Genomic DNA, 20,599 nt, shown 5'->3' on the forward strand with positions numbered 1-20,599 from the left:
CTTGGTCCTCATGGGCTGTTTTTGAGCGGGTTTGCCCTCCCCGCTTAGCATTTTTTGAATAAGAACCTAAGAAGAGCCTTGCTGGGTCAGGCCAGTCGCCCGCCTAGTCCACTAGCCTGTTGCCACTGGCTAACCAGATGCCCCTATGGGAAGCCCGCAAGCAGGACCCAAGCGCAGCGGCACACTCCCCTCCCGCAGGTTCCAGCACCTGAGACGTTTCGTATATTTGTACAGCTTGGATTTCAGCCGAGCACGCCGGCATCTCCCTCTTTTGTTTTTCAGTGGGTCTGTACCTGTCGGCACTCAGCCACCCAAATCCACTGTTAGAAGGAGGTGTGATGATGGTTGCACCTAAAGTCTTCTAGATCCTAAGTGCAGAGGGTCTCCCGCACCCTCAAATGACCCTGCACTCTTTCTCCTTTGCTGACCCATATGCTTGAATAAGCCCCCCACAACCCCTGCCTGATGCCACTTCTCGGACTTGCTTCAGACACAAAACCTTACTGTTCCGGGAACCCTTTGGCACACACACACACCCAATTCCCATGCCTTACTGAAACCCGGGGAAGGGCCGTAGCTCAGTGGCAGAGCATCTGCTTTGGGCACAGAAGGTCCAAAGGTCAATCCCCACTTCGCATCTCCAAGTAGGGCTGGGAAAAACTCCCTGCCAGTCAGGATAGACAGCGCTGGGCTAAGTGGGCCAACAGTCTGACTCATATAAGGCCGCCCCCCATGGTGATGTTACCGCTATGCGGACCAGGTTGTTAAAAAAAAAAACATGCCACAGAATTGATCAAACAGCACAGGTTTCGGCCTAGCACCGAACATCCCAAACAGGGGAGGGGGTGGCAGGGGTGGTGAGAGAGAGCCGGGGCCGAATTGACAAAGGATGCAGTCCTGCAGTTGCGGGCACGAGCCAGCAGGTGCGAGCGATGCGGTGATAACGGTCATAATAGATGGGGGATATGCAGCAACAATTTGCAGATAAAAATAATAGGAAGTTTAAAGTGCATCTTACATGATAAAATGGAAAGATGAACTGGGGGGTGGGAGAGGGGAGTTTGCTCCATCCGAGATGGCTGTGCAGCCACTGCCTTTTGTGTGTGTGTGTGTGTGAGTGAGTGTGAAGTAGCCTCCGTAGGAAAAGATTGATGCAACGAGAAGTGACCTTGGCTTGGAACAGGAGTCGGTGATGTATGTATGAGCATCTCTCGGCTAAATGGACCCAGATTTGTAGTGCTAATATACATGGAAGCCCAGAACCAGACTCAGGATGGCAATAAATCAACAGCCACTTTGGGTGTCATTTCTGGTTTATATTCCACTATTGTTCTATCACTTTAATTCATGTCACTATCATCTGTTCATCTGGAACAGTTTTATATAATTTTTCCAGTGGAGTTACCTGACAAATCCTATCAAATTAACATGGGTGCATTAACAATATTGACTCCACTCTGTGCGAATTCTTGGGAGTTGCACTGAATGAAACGTATTTTTGTTTTCCTTCTCCCCCCCCTTTCCTTTTTCTTTTTAATAAAGGGAAGGCCTGCAGGGGCTATTTGTATTTGTTTTTTTAAATCTATTGAAGGAGGGGAGGGGGGAGTAATGTGCTTTATTTCCATTATAAAGTAGCTGTGCGTTTTCATTTTGCACCACCCTGTCTTGTGAGCGAAAACAAGATGACTTTTTTTTTTTTAACATCAGGGCGACAGCTGCTAGTAATATTTTCACAGGGGAGATATGTAGATTTCTGGACAACTAATGCTCAGGTTGTCGAGAGTGAAATGTTCTAATCTAGAAGCTTCTCTCCTGATGGAGAAGAGCCCAGCGTTTCTCCCCCACCCTGACCACCTCTTATTCTGCACACGCTACTGGCGTCCTTTTGGGCTCTTGACACCGTGCGTAATTGAAATATGGGATCTCAGGATGGGAGGGGTGGGTGCTCGGGTGACAAATTGCACCACTTGATTAATTGAAATGCGTGTGCCTTTGCTGCTGGGACTGCTGCCGGCTCGGCCGCAGTGGTCAGATTCCAAATGAGGGTTACGCTACATTTGGCGCCTGCAGGAGCGAAGGTTAACACAACACGCATGGAGGTCACCTGTTCCTCCTGCCTCCGGTTTCCTTTTAGCGCCGGCCGTCGTCAGCCACGTTGGTTCGACAGAGCAAGCGACCGGAAAGGCGGTGGTAGCCGCCACCGTGTCCCATCCCCACGTTGGTGCCCAGGCATCTGGTCAGCGGGTTGCAAAACTGGTTTGCCATGGCATAAGCTGGCAGAGTCTGGGGGCGGGACACTCGTCCACTCCAGGCCAAGCGTAGCGAGAGCTGACCACGAGCCCTTGGGACATAGAAACGTGTCATCTGCCAAAGCTTGTGGTTGGGTACTTGAATACAGTGACAGAATTGTAACTGTGCTTTTGTTAAAGCGTGGCTGTAGCACTTCTGGTCTCATTAGGGAAAGGGCTGAGCACCCACTTTGCATGCAGAAGGCCTCAGGTTCAAACCTCAGCATCTCCAGGCAGGCTTGAAAAACCTAGAGAGCTGCTGCCAGTCAGTGTAGACGTGACTGAGCTAGATGGGCCAGTGTTCTGACTCCATATAAGGCAGGTTCCTGTGTTTTTGGCGAGGGCCACAGTTCAGTGGCAGAGCACCCACATTGCACGCAGAAGGCCTCAGGTTCAATCTCCGCCTTCTCCAATTAGGGCTGGGTGAGGCTTCCGCTGGAAACCCTGGAGAGCCGCTGCCGGTCAGTGCAGACAATACTGAGCTGGAGGTCTGACTCAGTATAAGGCAGCTCCCGATGTTCCTATCTTTCTGACTGCCGAGATTAGAAGCCAAGGACGTAGGTAGCTGCCCGCCTCCCCACCTCCCCGCAATGCTCCAGTCCAGTTTGTATGGCCCCAGTTCCCCATATTGCAATTTTTTGGACTTGACAGTCTTCCCATTTGGTGGTAAGCACTCCAGGATAAGAGCCATGGATTACTGTCATTGAGCCCACGCTCTGTCCGTAACGTTTTCGAGTCAGGCCGGTGCTTAGACCGTGGACGGGAGCAGGCGGGCAGGTTCAAAGCCCCTGGGTAGCCTTAGGGCGAGTCCGTCTGCCTCCCTTTCTCAACCTGACATCCCTCATAGGGATACTGTGAGGATGAAATGCCACTCTGAGGAGGGGAGGCAGGATAGAAATGTCATAATCCGAAACAGTCAGCGGCACCTAAGAAAGATAACGCCAATGTGGTGTCAGAAGCAGGGAGAGCACGAGGTTACATCAACACCATTTCTCTCCCCTCCCGGCCAGAGGGGAAATGAAAAACATGGATCCAAACCAAACCTAAGAGACCCGAAGCTGGAGCGGGCCAATAGGGGACCCTTTCAGTCCGGCATCTGCTTCTCGCAGTGGCCCACCAGATACTCCAGTGAGAGGCCCGCAAAATGGAGACGGGTCAGCTGGATGGCACGCAACATGTCAGCCATATCATATACGAAGCTGCCTCCTCTTGAGTCAGGTCGTTGCCCGCCTAGACCAGTGCCATCTGCTGGGAGGGCTCCCCCACGACCTGCTAGCAGAAGCTGAACTTTGGACCTTTTGCGCATATGCTGCACCACTGAACTGTGGACCCTCCCCAAAGCCAGGTGCTGAGTGGCCCAGGTGAGCACACCCAGAACCCTTATGAAAAAAACAATACATTCAGGGAAATGCGTAGATACCCCTGTGTGGATCCTTTGAAATGCATAAAACTAATGTCCACAGCTAAAAGAAAACAAAGAGACTCCTTTGGGCACTGGTCCTGCAGAAAATTGTTTGAGGTATTGTCATGACCCTGGAGGCTAGCAGTGACCAGGACACGGAGTCACAGGCTACAGCGTCACCAGCTAAGGAGCCAGAACAGGTTCCTGGGACTGAGTCTGATGCTGGGGGTTAAGGGATTACTGAACCCAAGGCTGGCAGGCGGGAACCCATTTGAACCAGCACCAGGGCCTGTAGAACCGGAGCCAGGATTCTCACAGGCACCTTCTCCCGGGCCTGAAGAGATGAGTGCCTCCCATCATTTATTTATATTATTTATTATTTCAATTTATATACCGCCCTTAGCAGAATAGCTCTCAGGGCGGTGAACAAACAAGATAAAATACAATATATCATGGTAAAAAATCACAAAAACATGTACAAACAAACAACAGAAAGCACAACAAAAACGAAATACAACACAAATTAAGAAGGATACATGTTAAAAGTAGAAAGATTAAGAAAATTAAAAGATTAAAATGCCTGGGAGCATAAAAAGGTCTTTACCTGGTGCCGGAAAGATAGACGTGTAGGCGCCAGGCGTACCTCTTCGGGGAGGCTGTTCCACAACTCAGGGGCCACCACAGAAAAGGCCCTAGATCTAGTAACCACCCTCCGGGCTTCCCGATGAGCTGGTACCCGGAGGAGGGCCTTAGATTCTGAACGAAGTGAACGGTTAGGTTCGTATCGAGAGAGGCGTTCCACAAGGTATTGAGGTCCCACGCCGTGTAAGGCTTTATAGGTCAAAACCAGCACCTTGAATCTCGCCCGGAAGCAAATAGGGAGCCAGTGCAGACGCGCCAGAATAGGTGTTATATGCGAAGACCGACTGGTCCTCGTCAATAGTCTGGCAGCTGCGTTCTGCACCAGCTGAAGCTTCCGAACTGTCTTCAAGGGCAGCCCTACGTAGAGCGCATTACAGTAATCCAATCTTGAAGCTACCAGAGCATGAACAACGGAGGCGAGGTCGTCCCTGTCCAGATAGGGGCGTAGTTGGGCTACCAGACGAAGATGGTAAAATGCATTCCGTGCCACCGAGGCCACTTGAGCCTCGAGAGACAAGGAAGAATCGAAAAGAACCCCCAAACTACGTACCTGTTCTTTCAGGGGGAGTGTAACCCCATCCAGAACAGGGTGAACATCCACCATCTGAGCAGGGAAGGCGTTCACCAGCAGTGTCTCGGTCTTGTCTGGATTGAGTCTCAGTTTATTAGCTCTCATCCAGTCCATTATCGTGGTCAGGCAACGGTTCAGCACATCAACAGACTCACCTGAAGAAGATGAAAAGGAGAAATAGAGCTGCGTGTCATCAGCATATTGATGGCAATGCACTCCAAAACTCCTGATGACTGCACCCAGCGGCTGCATGTAGATGTTGAAAAGCATGGGGGACAAAACCGACCCCTGAGGGACTCCGCAATGGAGAGTCCATGGTGTCGAGTGATGTTCCCCAAGCACTACCTTCTGGGGACGATCCGCGAAGTAGGAGCGGAACCACTGCCAAGCAGTGCCCCCGACACCCAACCCCAATACCTCACCAGTCCAACAGTGCAGGGACTCAGGGTGGGGGAGAATTCGATTCAGTTCGCATTTCAAGCCGAATTTATGAAACTTGCACTTTCCGAAACAATTATGAAAACCAAAACACAGCCACCCTTCAAAATTTGCACTTCAGCGAAGTTTGCGATGCAGTTCTCCAGCCAAGCAACATGTACAAAAATTCATATATTAGGGGGAAGTATGTGCAAAGCAAATATATCGGTGAAAATGACATACAGAAATGCGTTATATTAGGATAAATTGATTGCGCAACGTGTACATTCGTCAAAACGGCACACACAAATGTATTTGCTAGGAGAAATTCACACTAAAAGGCTAAAGACTTTGTGAGGGTTTTCTTTAAAAAAAAAAAAAAAAAACCACGTAAATTGCTGCAGAAATGTGAGGAACCAAATTTAAAATTAGAAAAATGAGGAACCGAGGGAACCAAAATTAACAGATCCTTACATCCCTAGCAGGGAGCATGCTGGGCGAGAGGCCACAAAAGTGAGAGTGAGGCCAATCCTCAGGCCAGAGGGTTGGCCTTTTAAGACCCTGCACTCTCCACAAGGGGGCGGAGGCAGAGGCTCAAAAGGCCTCAGTTCACTTCCAACCCTTGTCGGAACAAGCTGCTCTCTAGGAGCTCTCCTTGGTGCACAGGTGCCTTGACCGTAGGCTGCTCCATAATTAATAAAGGCAATAAGACAATCCCATTAAAATGTAAACATCCAAAACTAAAATGGACAACCCCCCCAACACACAACCCCATTAAAACAACAGAGCCATGAAAACTGGAGGCTTGGATCAAAAGATCAAGGGAATATCTGTGTGTGTGCACAGGTGCGTCTTCAAAAACCGGCGGAATGCCAATACAGATGTGGCCTCTCATGTTTCATTTCAGCCGGGAGGGAGGGATCTAGCCAGTACTATCTATTTTGTTTGGTAGCAGCTCACTAAGCCCAGAATAGGGTAGCCACAAAGAGGAGACAATACCAATATTCCTAGTGCCGGAAGAATTCAAAGGGCCGATTGAAAATGTCTTTTGAAAACCTTTGGAGAAAGTTGTCACACCCAGAAAACTGGTTGCCTATAGATTTTACGTCAGTACTGCTTCTTTTCAGTTTGAGCCCATGAATTGTCTCCAGAGTCTTTGCACATCTAGAACTCATTCTTAAAGCATCTTTCCGAAACAGATGAAAGGACCAGCTTGCCATATAGTGAACAAGATGTATATGTGGAAGGCTATGATAATGGGCTCTGTGGTAACTGAACCTATCCTTCCCTCTATTTCCCAAGTTCATGGGTGCATGTTGATCATTGTGTAGCCAAAATGGCACCAGCCAAGAAGAGTCCATTGCCATGCCGGGGCTAGCACAGCAGTCTTCCAAAGGCCAGTGCACACGCTCCTCTTTGCACGTGGCGAGAGGAGGAAAAACCAGAGCCACTTTGAAGGCACTAATCAGCCATCCCAATCTGCACCTTCATCCAGGAAGGGCCATTCCTCAGTGGCATATCACGTGCTTTGCATTCTGAAGGTCCCAGGATCGACGCCCAGCCTCTCCATGTAGGTCTGGGAGAGACCCTTGTCTGAAACCCTGGAGAGCCACTGCCTACAAGGGTTCTTACAAAGCGCCTACAACTCATTTTACTTATTTACTGTTTACCACTAGCAAAACAGCAGCATCTCAGTCCATCAAAAGCTTGAGGGGAAAAGTTAGTCTTTACCCAACGCCAAAAAGATGTCAGTGAAGGTGCCAGGCGGACCACATTGGGGAGAGTGTTCCACTGAAGGGGAGCCACAACCGAAAAGGCCCTCGCCCATATCACCGCCCTCCAAGCCTTCCTCAGAGGGGGGACGTAGAGAAGGGCCTCAGAAGAAAATCTAAGGATCTGAGCAGGTTCATATCAGGCGAGGCCTTCCAGAAGATATGGTGGTTTCTGAGCCGTAATACTGAGGCCAATGGACCCACGGCCTAAGACAGCGTTCTATGTTTCCTGTGTTAAAAGTTGGTACAAATGAACACTGACATGAAATTAAAATATTGACAGTGTTACTGGTCTGATTACAAGTGGTCAGGAGTCCACAGATATGATTGCCAACTTGCCAGCGTTGGCCATAAATTTAATGCCATTGATCTGTGGGGAAGGCTCCTACTATACTCTACCGCAGGAGATGTGTTTGGGATTTTTTAAATTCATGGCATCCCAAGAAGACAAAGAGCACCTCTTTCCAGGATGGCACCAGTCTGCATCTTGTGTTGGGGTGCACCATCAATGCCATGGATTGGAGGGTTTACAACAAGACCCATACATGCACCATCTGCCCCTTCTCAGCTGAAAATGTGTTTCTGGGAGGGGGGGACCCCTCACTGAGCAGTGGGTACAAAAGTGATGTCTCTATTACCCTTATTGAGTAGAGGACTAAAACGTGCTTAGGCTTGCTGGCTATAGAAATGATCTTTGACTACCAAGCCCAGTCAGAGTTGTGAACTTTTGCATGTGATTGTCTTCATACATGTCTAGAGACATAGGTGTGCTTTACAGGTGCCTTTAACAAAATTAACACTCTTATCATTTTGATCAGTGGTAGGTTTTGTTGGGGTTTGTTCTCCTATAACCTTTCTCGCTATGAATTTGCCCAGGTACTGCAATCCATTCCTGAGGGTAGGTGTGTGCCAGGGACAAGGCCTTTTCAGTGGTGTCTTCCCGAATTCGGAATCGCCTCCTGCGAGAAATCCAACATTACCTTTTGTCAAGCACCAAAGACTGTTCAATTTCAGCAGATTTTTTTCTGCATGCTGCTTATAAATAAGATTTGTCTGCGGCTGTTTCTGACCTCTTGATTGCTATTTTTAGAAAACTGTGTTGATGCCTTTTTAATTGTTACCCTATTGATATATTTAGTGAACATCTGTTTTCTTAGCCTTCTTGATGATTTGCTGTGGGAAGGTAGGATATAAATATGGTAGATAAATACAATAAGATTGCAATTTTATACTTGCTTACTTGGGTGTAAGTTCCACTGAACTCAGCAGGGCTCACTTTTGAGTAGACATGTATCAGATTGTGCTGTGAAACACTGGAAATGAATAAAATGAATGGATTTTTTCTTTCCAAAACATTAGCAAACCTCTCCTTGGAATTGTATCGAGGGTTTTAGAAGTTCACAGTATCCTCTGTTTTCAGTTTTATTTATAGCACAAGCAGGGACGTCTTTGCTGTCCAAAAGCTCTCTGTGTGCGTGAAGCTATGGATCAGGGCCATGCTGTGTTAGGACACTGCCATGTATTTTCAGAGGAAGAGCCACACTAGTTTTGCCACGAGACTCCTGGTTGTTTAAACCACTTCTTTGTGGTTTTTATGCTGGATTAAATTTGCCAAAGGCTATGTTGCGGAGGGGGGCTGAAATACAGAATATTTTCATTTCTTACAGTTTTCTTCCTTCCTTCCTTCCCTTCTTTCTTTCTTTCTTTCTTTCTTTCTTTCTTTCTTTCTTTCTTTCTTTCTTTCTTTCTTTCTTTCTTCCTAACTTGATCCTAAGAATCATCTCATATCTTTTTCAACGAAATCCAAAGAGGAACACGGAAAGGACCTGTCCCATTTTTATTTATTTTTTTTTGCTTTAAACAAAGAAACAGCCTCTCCGCGTGTTGTTTTTAAATACTCCTTATTCCTTTTGCCTATTTCAGCGTGACCTTGACCTATAACTCATGACCTAAAAATGTAATTACTTTTAAGTCTTCCCCACCGCAGCTGCCACTATGAAAAAGTATATAGAGAGGTTTGGTCACTCATGTCAGGGGGAGAAACCTTGTAATTGTAAGTTAAGCAATGAGATGCTGTCCAATTCTGCTCCGCACGGCAAGGTTGTTGCGTTGGTGGGAGGAGGAATGGGGGGAGAGAGGGGGGGGAAATCCTGTAATAGAATCTGTTGTAAATTACTGAGCCTCTCCCAGGGTGGATTAACTTCTTAGTTTGCTCCTTTGGCATCTTGGATGAGAGGAAAGGCAGCTTGAATTTGTTCTTCTGTTCGCTCACCAGTGAAATTCAAAGTGATGATAATACTGTAACTGTTTTCTACTCGTAAGCCAGAGCAGAGACTTTGGGGTCATACACCCATTGAAATGAACGAACGTAAGTTAATCATGTCTGTTGACTTCATTGGGTCTACTCTGAGTAGCACTAGCGTTGAATACCACCCATAATTGTTTTTACTAGTATCATCATTATTATTGGGTCGCATTCAACCCTAGTCCTACTCAGAGTCGACACATTGACATTAACGGACATGGCTTATTTAGGCCCATTGATTTCCATGGGTCTGTTCTGAGCAAAATACAGTTGGATGCAAGCCTTTTTTCATTTTAAATTTAATGTGCAGCGCCGTCAAGTCTTTATATCTATGCAGCAATTTTATTTATATACTAGCAGAATTTCATGCCTCCTTCCAGGAAAACTTCCTCTCTCTGGGCAGTGTACGAAAATCAGAGCGCCGTTCAATAATATGTATTATCAGAACCCCAGTTTCCACAACAGCCAAACCTGCAAGAGTGGCGATTAATCAATGTTTAAAAAACAATGTACAGCCTAGCATATAAACAGCACCAAAAATAAATAAATAACCATATATGGGGACACAAATAGCTCAGTGGGTAGAGCATCGGTCTTGCATGCAGAAGGTCCCCGTTCAGTCCCCAATGGCAGTGTAGACAGTACTGAGCTACATGGACCAATGGTCTTGTTCAGTATAAGGCAGCTTCCTTTTCCTGGGAAGGGCCGTAACTCAGTGGGTAGATCATCTGCCTTGCATGCAGAAGGTCCCCGTTCAGTCCCTGATAGCATCTCCAGGTAGGGCTGGGAATGTTCCCTGCTTTGCAACCTTGGAGAATTGCTGCCAGGCAGTGTCACCAACACTGAGATGGACAAATGAGTCTGATGAAATCTAAGGCACCTTCCTGGGTTCCTCTGTGAGCGTCGATGGCATCATTCTAGCATTCTGTACATTCTGTATGCGGCCTAGTGTGGAAACGGTAGTAGAAAATAGGCATGGGGTAGTGGTACGATTGCGAGGCTAGTCCTGGGGAGGCCCATGCTAAAATCCCCTCTCAGCCTGACGATGACATGGTAGGAAAGGGCTGTGCCACAGTGGCAGAGTCCACGCTTTGCACAGAAAAGGTCCTACATTCGATCCCCAGCATCTCCGGTTAGGGCTGGGAGAGTTTCCACATCTGAAACCCAGCAGAGCTACTGCCAATCTGTGTAGACAGCACTGAGCCAGATGGACCAAGGATCAGACACGGTGTAAGACAGCTTCCAGAGTTCCTGTTTAATTCAGTCCCTGCATTCAGAACCATGAGGGCTAGAATCTTGCTTTCTCTTTACGTGAATTGCAGTGGCAGAGCATCTGCATTGCAAGCAGGGAGGTCCCAGGTTTAATATATCTCCACTCAGTGCTGGGAGAGACTCCCTGCCTGAAATCCTGGGGGAGCCGCTGCTAGTCAGTGTCGATGATACTGAGCTAGATGGGCCAACGGCAGTGCCGTGCATTCCAATGTAACCATCAGATCAAAACCTGCCCATCTCATCTGTGTACCAGATTAAGATGATGTGGGTCTGGTGCAGTAGTGCAGTGACATATTCAGAAGCGCTGGGTCCCTTTGTGATAGTCACAGCCATGTCCCTCCCACTTTCTTTGCTGCTGAATTGAGAATGAGATCTTTGTTAATGCCTGCTGCCACAGCAACAGACATCCCTAGGAGCCAATCAGCACGAAAGGGGAGAGTGTTGGCTGCTAAGAAGAGTCCTCTGAGCAGCTGACTCACCTCCTTTCACTCTGGCTCCAAACAGCAGGAATGGACAAGGAAGAGTGTTAGAAGACTCTTCTCAGTGGCTAACACACTCCCCTTTCATGCTGATTGGCCTGTAGGATGCTGGAGACGTTGGTACCCTGCTCCCAAAAAAGTAAGGGGTCTAAGACTACACCCCTGGTGTGGTGTTGGAAGAAGCCAGCATGAAGCTGCAGCGGTGTTACTCTGCTCTCAGTAATAAAGGAAAGGCCCTTGAGACACGTTCAGAGGTCCTTTTTATTGTTTTACAGAGCTGAGCTAGTAGCTCAGCTTAAACTCTTCCTGTATACCAAACTTGGTCCTTGGAAACCAAGTGTGTCACTTGCACATCCAGAGCTGGTCTCCCACACACACACACACATTTTTGTGGTGTCCTTCTTGTGCTGCATCAGGTGCTCTCTTCATCAAATGTGAGAAATGCTGCTAGTCCTTAACATTTACTTGCCACAAAGCAAGAAGTGCTGCACCAAAAAATAAATAAATGGGGGGGGATGTTTAACCTGCTTACTCAAAGCCTTACTGTTGTTGCCGTTTCATTTGATACCCTCTGGGTGATCAGGCATCTCGGGGGACAAGGTGGAAGTGGATCCCGTGACGAATCAGAAAGCCAGCGCCAAGTTCTGGATTAAGCAGAAGCCAACCTCCATCGACTCCGAACTCCTCTGCACTTGTGACCTTGCGGAAGAGAAGAGTCCCAGTAAGTAGCCTCTCTTCCTTTCAAGGTGCCTCCTCCTCCTGGCCATCCCTTTTTTCTCCTCCCCCGCCCCCCAGCTAGGAATCAAACAGCAGGAGGACATGTTGCTGTCATGTGCCTCCAAGTCGATTTCCACTTACAGCGACCCTCTGAATCAGCGACCTCCAAGAGCATCTGTCCTGAACCAGATCTTGTAAGTGCAGGTCTGCAGCTTCCATTATGGAATCGATCCATCTGTGGTTTGGCCTTCCTCTTTTTCTCCTCCCTTCTCTTTTTCCCAGAATTATTGTCTCTTCTAGTGAATCATGTCTTCTCATTATGTGTCCAAAGTATGATAACCTCAGTTTCATCATTTACCGGAGATAGTTCTGGTTTAATTTGTCCTAACACCCAATTATTTGTCTTTTTCGCAGCCCATGGTATCCGCAAAGCTCTCCTCCACCACATTTCAAATGAGTTGATTTTTCTCTTCTCAGCTGGCTGCAACCCTAAGCGGTTTAGAAATACTTTTAAATAAATAAATGAATACTGGTGTGCTCCCCCCTCCATGATATGGTTTAATTAGTTTTATAACTGACCTAGATGGACCAGTGGTCTAACTCAGTGTAAGTTACGTCCCTGTTTGGACTTTTGGAACTTGGTGGTGGTGGTTGTTATGTGCCTTCAAGTCGACTACGACTTATGGTGACCCTATGAATCAGTGACCTCCAAGAGCATCTGTCGTGGACCACCCTGTTCAGATCTTGTAAGTTCAGATCTGTGGCTTCCGTTATGGAATCAATCCATCTCTTGTTTGACCTTCCTCTTTTTCTCCTCCCTTCTGTTTCCTCATTCTAGCTGAACCCTGCCAGCCAAATACACACACATATCCCGGATAAGGTCTTCCGTGTGTCTGGAAGGTTCACAGGCTCATAACACAGGGCCTGATGAGAGCCAGTGTGGCATAGTGGTTAGAGTGTCGGACTAGAACCTGGGAGACCAGGGTTCAAATCCCTCCCTCCCCCCAACTCAGCCATGACACTCGCTGGGTGACCTTGGGCCAGTCACAGTCTCTTAGCCTAATCTACCTGACAGGGTTGTTGTGAGGATAAAAAGAAGAGGGAGGAGAACCGTGTGCTCACCTTGAGCTCCTTGGAGGAAAAGGGGGATAGAAATGTGATAAATAAATAAACTGAAATGAAATAAATAAATTGGCCGATGAGGCCATTTTTCCCAAGCCACCCTCACCCGCAGTTACAGTTCACAGTTATTTTAAATAGCTTCTAACATTTTGACATATGTTCTTCAATGCCTGGGTTGGAGGATCGCTTCCTAAATGAAGACGCAGTCCATAAACAATAATATAGAGAGGAATCCAGGGTCCAGAGAGACCCCCCTCCACACTCCCAAGCGCTTTGGGGCACACAACCCTAAATTTCACTCTCCCAATTTCCTCCGTCTGCAGCTCTCGGGGCTCAGGGGGGTAAAGCAATCGCCCGTGGCTGCTCGCATCCTGCCCAGGTTGTCTTTGTAAATCCGTCACTTCTATCTTGAGAATTCTTTTTTTTATTAATAATAAAAAAGCAACGGCGTCCCCACCATAAAACCCCTGTGAGATGTAATTCTTCAGTCTCCAGCCAGACCTGCATCATTTGGACCCAGAAACAAGGTCCCCTATGCAGACCTCTTGGGGTCATTTCCCCTCCCTGTCATGTCAGGAGGATCTCTGGGGACCTTCGAGCCGGTTGCGTAGGTTGCACATGGCTTGAAAGGGACTTTGTTCTTAACCACCCTGAACAGCATCCCCACACAAGAGGGCAAAGAGCATCCTTTTCAAAGTCCTCTTGGGATTTAAGTCAAGAATCCTTGCCCAGAAGAATAGCCCTTGGGTTGGGGACTGGCGGAATTTGCTGCGTAGGGAATTGAGCACGGAGGGGAATCTGTTCAGTTTTAATTTCTCTTTGGTTACACCTGAAAGATATTTATGCTTCTAAAAGGACATATATTCTGTTAAACATGGGAAAGGGCCGTAGCTCAGTGGCTGAGCTTCTGCGTTGCATATAAAAAGCTCCAGCGTCAGTCCCCAACATCTCCACATGGAGCTGGATATATCCCCTGCCTGAAACTCCAGAAAGCCACAGCCGGCCAGCGTAAACCAGGTGTGGGGATCCGTTGGCCCTCCAGAGAGCCACAACTCCCATCATCCCATGCCATTGGCCCTGCTTGCTGGGGCTGACGGGAGCTGCGGTTGAGCCCCTTCTGGAGGGCCAAAGGTCCCCCACACCTGGCGTAGGCACTGCTGAGCTAGGTGGACCAGCGGTCTGACCCAGAATAAGATAGCTTCCCGTGTCCTCTTGCTTGCTGACATTCCTCAGCATTGTCCCATCATGCATTGCAGGAGGGTCACAGCAAGACAGGCTCTTTACGCCCGTTCCAGAGCTCTTCTCCAATGAGTCCCTTCTAAACTTTTAAAGAGGGGGGGAAAGCACTTATATTATGTGGGTGCATGAAGGAATGACGCTCTCTTCATCGCCCCAGGTTTGCCTGTGATCTTATCGGCAAAGTGATATATGTTTGTAGCAGAGTTTACATCAAAAATTATTCCTAGGGCTTCCTTGAAATGAATTATGGCAGAGGGAGCGAGGCTGAGGGGGAGATAAGGGTTTTTGAGTTCTGCAATATATTTTGTTTCCGTGTTTTTATCTCTTGTAACACAACCATCCTCCATCTAGTCTTCCCGAGTTGCGCCGGAACGTGTCACAAACGGATGGTTGTGTGGTTCCAGCTGTATGAAGGCTCCTTCGCTCTTTTGTTCAAAGAGACTCGCCCTCTGAAGGCGTGAACTTGTAGTGTGGATAATATAAACCTCTTCCCCCACCCTGATCACGAGAGAATTACCCTTCAGAAACCTCCCCCAAATATGGCTACCTGTAGACAAATGAACTGCCTTATACAGGGTCCAGACAGACCAATACTGTGTACTCTGACCGGCAGTCAGACAGATTAGTATAGTCTACTCTGACTGGACGTTTATTCTGAATGGTTGGGAAAGAGTAGGCCATGTTCTCTTGTAACGCTAGAACTGGGAGCCACCCAAAGGAAGCAATGGGTGGTGAGTTCAGGATTAACAAAGAAATGTATTTATCGTCAGTGCCTCTTAAATCTAGGGAATCCACTGGCTCGGATTCCATCAGAAGAGCCCTGAAGCTGGAGCAGGCCAATGGCCCATCAAGTACAGCATCCTGTTCTCACAGTAGCCAGACAGCCCACAAGCAGGACCTGAGCGCAATGGCACTCTCCTCCTTGCTCTGCCCATCTCTTTGTGCTATGCTTTCCTCACCCCTACAAGTCTTTTCATGGTTCCCCACTCCACTCACTGGCTTGGACCATCTCCTGGGAGCTGATCTTAGCCTGCCCCGCTGACTGATTTTGCCTCGTCCTTCAATTAGATGCTTGAACCCAATTCTTCATAAGCCCGGAAACCTCGAAATGCGTGGAAATGTTTTTACTCATTGTCTTCAGACTTATCAAGAAGAAAGCTTTATGCAACCCCAGCCTGTCAACTCCATAGACTTTCTGCTTATGGGTCGTTTGGGATATTTCCCGAGACCTGGTTTGGAGTGGGTGTTGGCCGCTGTTATAGGTTGGCTGAGTTTCAAACTGATTCCCAGCCGGTTTCAAGACGGCCTGGCTGCACTGGAGTCATTTCTGCTCCTAAATGGCCTTTCAGAATATCTGCGCCTCTTAACACTAGGCTGGCTTAAGATTCTGGATCTTTATTTGCTGTATAAATTTGGCTGCTTGAACTCAGACACCAGGAGAGGTGCTAATGGCCTCCCTAGTAAAATCCCAACCCCATTAGAATCTTGCAAACACCATATCTATAAAGTGCTTGTTTTAAATCAGCCGCCATCTGATTATCACAAAAGATTTTGCAGGTTTTGAATCTTGAGGGGAAGCATCCTGTCGTTAAGAAGGAAGATTTAGGCCTTAATAAAGGAGCTGCCATTTTTATAGCCAAAAAAAAGGAGCCCTGCATCTCAATTAAGCGTACATAATATAAAGTCTTAAGGAAGCAACGTAATAAGCTTAATATGATTATGTCCTTTGGCAATAGTGTAATTTAAAGGAAATCTGATTCTCTTAATGTCTCTTTACGTTGTTTGAGAAGAAGACGGGTTGGGAGTCAGTTCCTCGAGCCGTTGGCTGTTTCACAAAAAGATTCAGTTGGATAGAATATGACTGGTGAGGGATGGGTTGATGTGAACATAAGAACATAAGTGGAGGCCTCAGCTGGGTGAGGCCAAAGGGGGTCCATCAAAGCCAGCATCCTGTTCTCATGGTGGCCAACCAGATGCTCCAATGGGAACAACAGCACTCTCCCCCTGTTGTTCCCCAACAAATGGCATTCAGAGATAGACTGCCTCTGGGTGTGGACGTTCCATTTTCTGCTCTCAGGGCTAAGAAGAGCCCTTCTGGATCAGGCCAAAGGGGACCCACCTAGTCCAGCATCCTGTTCTCATGTTGGCCATCCAGATGCCCCAAAGGGAAGCCCGCAAACAGGACCTGGGTGCAACAGCAACTCTCCCCCTTGCCATTCCCGGCAACTTGTATTCAGAGGGAAACTGCCTCCGACAGTGGAGGTAGAACATAGCCATTGTGGCTAGTAGCCTGTTGTCCAGCTGAAAGGGCAGGGCAGCCAGATTAGTGCAGTGTCGGGCAGCAATGCTGAGCAAGTGATTAAATGAATCGCTCCTTTTGGGGGGGGGGCGGGCTTAACATTACCTTCCATTCATGAGTGTCAGGCCTCCAGACCTGGAGCAGTCTGTTTTCTTTGCAAACCTGGCGGGCCGTTGGAGACTTAACTGCATTAGACCAAATGTCCATCCAGACCACCGACAGGGAACCTGTAGCCTTCAGAAGCTGTTGGACCACAACTACCAGGGTGGGAGCCCTTTGTCTTTTAGCTGCAGCAAAGGGAAAGGCAGGCTAGCAAAGCCCTTTCCCATTGACTCAGCTGAGAGATCAGCTCCCGTCTGGCCTGTCCCTTCCCTGAGCTGGTTTCATTCAAGCTAGTCGTTACAAGAACAACTGTGTAACTTTAAGAATCGATGCCCGAGACTGCTTTCCTCATTCCTCCCCATCCCCTTTTCTTTTTATGTCGAGCTCAGTACTGTCAGCACTGACAGGCAGTGGCTCTCCAGGATTTCAGACAGGGTTCTCTCTGAGGCCTTCTTCATACAGAGCAGATGTTCTGCCACTGTACTACGGCCCTTTCCCATTCATGAAATAATTTCTATCTAAAGGGGATGTCATCATTCTTTTTTGGGGGGGGGGGTCAAAATTGCTGTGAAAATAGCTACCGTGGCCGGCAAGTAGTTCTCCCCAGTGGCCCTTCTTCTTTCTATCCCTGGGCCCCGCGGGCGTACGTTGGTGGCTCCCAAGTTGTAACGTAACTGCCGGGATTGCAGCCTCGTGGTTTTCAGATTTCCTTTTGATTCCCATTCCGCTGCCGTGCTGGGGCTTAACAGAATGTTAACCTGGTAATAGGCACGCAGGGGCCTCCCCATTATGTGTCTTGCTATCGAACGGTTCTGCATGGCTAGTTAAGGAAGATGGCGAGAAGATTAATGAAAGCTGCCTAATGCAGCGAAGGGGTGGCAGGTACCACTTCCAGCAAGGGCACATTAGAGCTGAACCAGAGTGCGGCTTTTCCCCTGCACCTCCCCTTTTTTCTTTATCCCACAACCTCTGAACCCTCCTCACTGTCGAGAGCTGCCAAGAGAGCTGACGTTTTGATTGATGTTGCTACACAGTCCTCTTTCCCGTCGAATTCGGCATCTCCACGAAAATAGCTTTCTCCAGCAGAATTCGGGCTGGCTTGTAAGTGATAGTCAAATTAACCGCCAAATGCCGTTTGTTTTGTTTGTTTTGTTTTGAGATGCAGTTTGCATTTAATGCCAAAGGCATCTATGTTTCTTCTATGGTTGGAACGCGTTGGGAGCAGCGTCAAGTCTCATAGCTTTATAAATAGGAAAATGTCAGGCGCCGTTGGAACACAAATCTAGAAATCAAGAGGATGCTTTGTTGAGCACATCTGTGTATGTTTACCTTTCACCAGTCCTGAAAGCCCTGCACCAGCTGCCAGTGAACTATCGGGCGCAATCCAAGGTGTTCACAAGCATATAAAGGCCTAAATGGCTGGCGACTCAAGTACCTAAAACAGTACCACCCCAACCGTCTTGGGCCCTGGCAGGGAAGGCCCTGTTGGTGCCTTTCCCACTGCAGGTGCCCAGTTGGTGTTGACCCGTGACAGGGCCTTTTTAATGGTGGCTCCCTGGTGAGCTGCAAATGTCTCCGTTATTACTGAGTTTCAGGAGGAATTGCATTTGATGGCTGAAAGATACTGTTCCTGGCAATGCTGAAAGCATTGGCTGAGAAACTGCAATTGTTTTTAAACCGTTTAGATTTTTTTTTAATGATATTGAAGCGTTTGCCAGCCTGCCAGCGGGATATAAACTGAAATAATAATGACAACAACAATAGCAATTGCCTCTTCCCTTCTGCAGTTGCATGATTACTGAGATCCGCTTTGGAAGTCCTGCTCTGTACTTTGCCGTACCCCTGCCGTCAGCACTGGTGACAGGCCTTTTCTCTCATGGCACTCAGGATTTAAAACAGCTTCCCCACCCACCCACCTCTGGTGTCTCTCTTGATGTTTTGGACCACCACTCCCCATCAGCCAGTGTAGGAATGGCAGCCCAAAACGTCTGAAGGGCCCCAAGCTTGGGGAAGCAGATTTAGAACACTGTCCCCAGGGAGAACCACCTGATCCCATCCCTGCTCACCTGCTGTCCGTCACTTAAGACTTGATTTCTATATCAACAGGCATTTTCAGACCCTGCCTTCCTAAATGATAAATGAGATCTTCCTGCTGCTTTACTTTTCCTGATTAGGTTGATTGGATTGTTCTTAGATTTGTTCTGTTTGTTCACCGCCCTGAGAGCTATTTCGCTAAGGGCGGTATATAAATTGAAATAATAAATAAATAATAATAAATAAATAAATAGATTAAATGTTTTAATGATGCTATTTTGCATTTATAGCTTTCATTGCATCTTCGCTGGATTATCATTCAGCCATCTTGAACATCATTGAAAGGATGCATTGCCACATTTGCATCCCTTAGAAGCAAAGCAAGCCCCAACATGGTTAAAAACTTTCTTTTCTCCCAAGCCTTCTCAAATTAAGTCTATTTTATTTCTGCAGTTTTTAATTCTTACTTTAATACCGTTTTACAATCTGACTTATGGTTTGTGCAGTGGCTCCGATGTCAGTGGGGAAGTGAATCCACTCAGGGTTTTAGTCCGAACTTGAAAATAGACTAAAACCTGGAGCGGATTCTCTGACCCATTGACATTGTAGCCACCCGCCTCCACTGGTTTTATGTTCTATTTCTGTATACCATTTGGCTTTTCTATGAAGAGCGGTTTATAAATTCAGAAATAAACATAAGTAAACAAATAAATAAATGAGGTTCCCCAGTGGGTCTGCCATCCAGGCACTGGCCAGACCTAGACCTTCTTAGCTTCAGCAAGGTGGTTGGACCATGTGTCACCAGGCCAAATCACTGGCACGATGCAGTGAAGAGAATCCAAGTGAGAATCTTGAATCAAATCACAGCAGTTTGTAAAGTGACTTGTTTTGTTTGTGAAAGCAAAATCTAAGAACAACCCCAGGAAGTTTTAAGGTTTATTTTAATGTTGATTCAATTTTAAACAGACAGCGTTTTATGTCTGTGCTAATAGGCATATTACTGTATTTGCAATGGCCTATTGCTACAAGCAGTAAATATTTATTGGAAAATATCAGTATGATGCAGTGCTTAAGAGTGTCAAGCTAGGACTGGGGAGACCCAGGTTCAAATCCCCGCTCATCCACAACGTTCACTGGGTGATGTACCGGTTGCAATCTCTCAGCCTAACCTACCTCACAGGGTTGTTGTGGGAATAAAATGGGGAATCTGCGTGTGCCCCTGTGAGGTCTTTGCAAAGTAGGATGGAATCACAGTGTGATGTATAATGATGCAATGGGGCTTAGGGTTTTGTTTTTTTAGGTGTACACATTCAAGATACGTGACAGAAATGAAACAAACTGGTGTCTGAAAACGTGTACAAGACACCAGGATTGGCTACGTGTTTAGGGTTAAGATTATTAAATTAATACATAACTTCCCACTAAAAACAAACAAAAAACATTCCAGTAGTGATTTATGGCCAAAGTTTTAAAACTCAATAATAAAATCATAATAAACCAATAAAAAACAGGTTTGTTGTTGTTGTTACGTGCCTTCAAGTCGACTACGACTTATGGCGACCCTGTGAATCAGCGACCTCCAAGAGCATCTGTCATGGACCACCCTGTTCAGATCTTGTAAGTTCAGGTCTGTGGCTTCCTTCATGGAATCGATCCATCTCTTGTTTGGCCTTCCTCTTTTTCTCCTCCCTTCTGTTTCCTCATTCTAGATGAACCCTGCCAGCCAAATACACACACATATCCCGGATAAGGTCTTCCATGCGTCTGCAAGGTGCACAGGCTCATAACACAGGGCCTGATGACAGCCAGTGTGGCGTAGTGGTTAGAGTGTCAGACTAGAACCTGGGAGACCAGGGTTCAAATCCCTCCCCCCCCAACTCATGGGACAGAAGCAGTGAAATCTAGGGAGGATGCAACATTGAATGGAAATGTTCAGCC

At 47.3% G+C, this 20,599-nt stretch overlaps 1 protein-coding gene across 2 annotated transcripts in view; it reads left to right on the forward strand.

The window, feature by feature from the left end:
* MAPKAP1 (MAPK associated protein 1) overlaps positions 1-20,599 on the forward strand; it is a 198,172-nt gene that overhangs the window by 155,735 nt on the left and 21,838 nt on the right. For both annotated transcript variants that reach the window (XM_061604012.1, XM_061604013.1), the window contains one exon: positions 11,732-11,869. In XM_061604012.1, the coding sequence (XP_061459996.1) occupies positions 11,732-11,869 (138 nt within the window). The remainder of the gene's footprint in view (positions 1-11,731; positions 11,870-20,599) is intronic.

This window comes from Rhineura floridana, chromosome 20 (genome assembly GCF_030035675.1).
Source record: "Rhineura floridana isolate rRhiFlo1 chromosome 20, rRhiFlo1.hap2, whole genome shotgun sequence".
Taxonomy (NCBI): Eukaryota; Metazoa; Chordata; class Lepidosauria; order Squamata; family Rhineuridae; genus Rhineura; species Rhineura floridana.